Source organism: Temnothorax curvispinosus, unplaced genomic scaffold, assembly GCF_003070985.1.
Source record: "Temnothorax curvispinosus isolate PA1 unplaced genomic scaffold, ASM307098v1 QBEX01018225.1, whole genome shotgun sequence".
Taxonomy (NCBI): Eukaryota; Metazoa; Arthropoda; class Insecta; order Hymenoptera; family Formicidae; genus Temnothorax; species Temnothorax curvispinosus.
The window spans coordinates 1-4,338 of NW_020228005.1; the positions used below are offsets into that span (position 1 = coordinate 1).

At 45.1% G+C, this 4,338-nt stretch overlaps 1 protein-coding gene across 1 annotated transcript; it reads left to right on the forward strand.

Moving 5' to 3' along the window:
- Positions 1 to 323: 323 nt before the first annotated feature.
- Positions 324 to 4,269, forward strand: LOC112468212 (uncharacterized protein K02A2.6-like; the record flags this gene model as incomplete). Its single annotated transcript, XM_025037300.1, has 6 exons — positions 324 to 832; positions 1,028 to 1,268; positions 1,361 to 2,158; positions 2,875 to 3,295; positions 3,424 to 3,549; positions 3,979 to 4,269. Coding segments are annotated over exons 1-6 (2,386 nt in total), but the record flags the coding sequence as incomplete, so codon positions are not given.
- Between the last annotated feature and the right edge of the window lie 69 nt (positions 4,270 to 4,338).

The window sequence follows — 4,338 nt, forward strand, 5'->3', positions numbered from 1 at the left end:
TTAGCACGAAAAGGGATCGCGCTAAAGCACGGCAAGACCTGAAGCACGTGTGAGTACGAGCAGGAAGCGCCATTACGCGTACACGTGGCGTCCAGTACGGTGTTTCGAGAGCGTCCAAAAAGGAGCCGGTCTACCGGGATACAAACTACATCATCTCTCGAGCAATTTGATACGGGGGAGATCGTTCGCTACCAAGCCGGTACCTTGGGTACGGAATTTCACCCTACGGGAAACTCGGATCGCCCAGGATACCTTGTCCGTTACATTCTACGAAGTTCGAGAAGTCGGGCCACTGTCGCTGGTTACGAAGGTCACCTTGAACCATGGCGGCCGTTGTATTACATGGCAATTTCAGTATTGAAATTTTCGACCCGACCACGACGGAGTGGGCGAGGTGGCTTCAGCGTTTTCAAGCCGCAGTAAAAATTTTTAAAGTGCCTACGGAGCAACAAGTTCTGTACTTGCTACATTTCATTGGGACGTCGGCTTTCGATGTCATCTGTGATAAATTGGCGCCGGCGGACCCGTACACTGCGACCTTCGATACATTAGTGACGAGCTTAGCGGAATTCTACGCGCCTGAGCCTCTAGAGATCGCCGAAAATTTTCGTTTCCACCAACGGAAACAAAAGGACGGCGAAAGTGTTAAAGACTACGTGGCCGCGCTACATAAATTAAGCGCGCGCTGCAATTTCGGGGCGTATCTGAAAACGGCTTTACGAAATCAGTTCGTTTTCGGTTTGGCGAGCAGCCGGGCACAATCAAGATTACTGGAAATAAAAGACTTAACGTTCAAGAAGGCGATCCAAGTGGCTACCTCGATGGAGCTATCGTAGAAGGACACTCTGCAATTACAAAATGGATCGACGAGCGTCGAATACATTGGCTCCAAGGATAAGAAGACGGAGAAGAAAACGCAGCGGAAACGGAAACCTCCCGCGAAATTCTCAAAAGGAAAGGGCGAATCAGTTAATGGCGGTAAACCTAACGCGAATACAAACGCAAATTCTAATATTTCTTGTTTCAGATGTGGCGGTAGCCATTTAGCTACAAAATGTACTCTAGATAGAAGCGTTAAATGTCTTAATTGCGGGACACCAGGCCACCTGCGCAAAGTGTGTATGGCGGCGAAACGCGCACCGGCCAATCAAGTAGAGGAAATATTAGTCGTAGAGCACTCGGAGTTCCGAGAAAAGTTTTTCGAGACAATCACCGTTGAGGGCAAACCCCTGCGATTCGAAGTAGATAGCGGAGCTGCAGTAACCATCGTGAGTACACATACATTACGGGAGCTGTCTTTATTAAAACGGTTACAACGACTGCGTTACAATTAATTACATTTTGCAAAACGCCGATTAAGATTGTGGGCGTGGTACCCGTGATGGTTAGCGGGCGAGGAACTAAAATCAAATTAAATTTGTACGTTTCGAATATCGAGCGCGAACCATTGTTAGGCCGTGAGTGGATTCAGCAATTGCACATACGTCTAACGGATACCGTTAATACAATAAATACGTCACGTAGCGATACGGAATACAAAATTACGGAGTTATTACAACAATATCGGAATAAATTAGATCCTCATTCGACAAAAATTAGAGGCTTACAAGCAAAGCTCACTCTGAAAGAAAACGCTAAACCGGTGTTTCTCAAAGCCCGTACCGTTCCTTTCAAATTGTTACCTTTGGTCGACCAGGAATTACAAGCGCTTGTTTCGAAAGGCGTCCTTGAGAAAGTAAACACGTCGAGATGGGCTACTCCCATTGTGCCTGTGTTGAAAAAAGACAATACGGTACGCATATGCGGGGACTTTAGCGTCACGATCAATCCCTGTTTACTAATAGACGAGCATCCGTTGCCTACAACGGATACACTATTCGCGAATATGGCAGGCGGAGAGAAGTTCTCCAAGATAGACCTGCAACAAGCGTATTTGCAATTAAAAGTTCGGGAAGAGGATCGGGAATTACTCACCCTCAATACGCATCGAGGCCTTTTTCGAAGCACACGTTTAATGTACGGAAGCGCATCAGCGCCGGCCATTTGGCAACGTGAAATGGAAAACTTGTTGCAGGGTATCGAGGGGATAACGGTATTTCTAGATGACATTCGAGTCACGGGACCTACCAAGGAAATTCATTTACAACGCCTGAAACAAGTATGCAACGCCTGGGTGACGCGAATATTAGGATAAACGAGAGCAAAAGCGAGTTCCTACAGGATAGCATACATTATTGCGGATATCGAATTGATCGATCGGGAATACATAAAACTACCGATAAAATGCAGGCCATTGATCTCATGCCTAGGCCGAAGGACGTTACAGAATTGCGATCATTTTTAGGAATGGTAAATTACTACGGGCGGTTCATTAGGAACCTAAGTACGATGCTCACGCCGTTACATGAGTTGCTACAAAAGGGAGTTAATTTCAAATGGACTCACAAATGTGAGGAAGCTTTTGAGCGCGCAAAAAAGAGTTTCAAAAGTGACACAGTTTTAGCTCACTTTGATCCGAAGCTACCGTTAATCTTAGCTACAGATGCTAGTCCGTACGGAGTAGGGGCGGTGCTATCGCACCGTTACCCCGATGGCACCGAACGCGTACTGCAATACGCATCGCAGTTTCTTTCTAAAACTCAATAACGTTACGCTCAAATCGATAAAGAAGCTTACGCTATAATTTTTGGAGTAAAGAAGTTCCATCAGTACCTTTACGGTAACAAGTTTACATTATACACGGATCATAAACCGTTAGTACAGATTTTCGCGCCGTCAAAAGCCTTACCCGCGTACTCGGCTATGCGAATGCAACATTACGCAATATTCTTACAAGGGTTCTCATTTGAAATTAAATACAAAAGCTCTAAACAGAATGCAAATGCGGATTGTCTATCACGATTACCAATGAGCACAACTACAACTGCGGAACGTGATGTAGTAGATATTTACGAGATAGGAATGTTACACGAAATGCCCGTATCCGCGGATAAAATTGCTTGTGCTACAGAAAAAGATGTGCAATTGAAGAGTCTCCTAACGGCCATACGCGAAAAGAAAGAGATACCCGTACAAATGCGTTTCAATATAAATCAAGCAGCATATAGTGTACAACAGGGCGTGCTTTTGTGCAATGGAAAGATAGTAATTCCTAGTAAACTGCGCGACCGAATCCTCCGGGAATTACATAAAAATCATTTCGGGGTAGTTAAAATGAAAGCGTTAGCTAGGAGTTTGTACTGGTGGCCTGGTATAGACAAAGCGATAGAGAATTTAGCTAAGAATTGCGATATATGTAATACCGTGCGTAATAACCCACCGAAGGCGGAAATACACGAGTGGGACCGGCCGGGGCACCTTTCGAGCGTGTCCACGTGGATTATGCAGGGCCGTACATGAACATGTATTTTTTTGTATTTGTAGACGCATTTTCGAAATGGCCTTTTGTGCGAATAGTCAAAAACATAACCGCGGAAACTACGATTAAAATATGTAAGGAGATTTTCACGGATTACGGTATTCCAAAAACTATGGTCATGGATAATGGCCGTAATTTTCGTTCTGCAGATTTTACACAATTCTTAGAATCTCAGGGGATCACCCCAAAGTTTACAGCTCCGTACCACCCAGCAACAAATGGGCAAGCGGAGAGATTTGTACAAACGTTGAAAAACTCCTTAAAAAAAATACTTACGGATCCCAATAGTAAGGGAACAACCTTAGAAAACGCACTACGTAACTTCTTAGTACAATACAGAACCACTCCACATTGTGTTACGGGAGTGACTCCGTTTGAGAGAATGTTTAAGCGAAAAATGCGTACAGAATTTACTTTGTGTATACCTGAGCCTCCCAAGAAAAGCGCTAACATTAACATTAATAAAAGATCGCGTGAATTTACGGTGGGAGAGAGTGTGATATGCCGTAACTATAATAGTAAAATTAAATGAAAATTTGGAAAAATTATACAACGGTTAGGTAAATTACATTATAAGATTAAATTGGAAGATGGCAGGACCTGGGAGCGTCACGTCGACCAGATCCGCAAGAGGGGAGAGCAAAGAAGCCGACACATAGAACCATACACGGGAGTTTACGATTACGAACCAGAGGCGAAGGAAGAGCCAGCTGCACCGAGGGATGCAGCGGAACCAAATTGCGCTCAACGCGACCAAGAAGAAGAGCAAGGACCGGAAGCCTTGCAACCGACTCAGGCGAGGGAGGCAAGAGCCCCGGACCCGGGACAGCGAAGAGACCGACCCGTCCGAAGTAAGAGACAGCCAGAAAGATACGTGGATCCCGGAGTTGGTCGTCGATAGGCAGTCGTTTTCTCTTTCG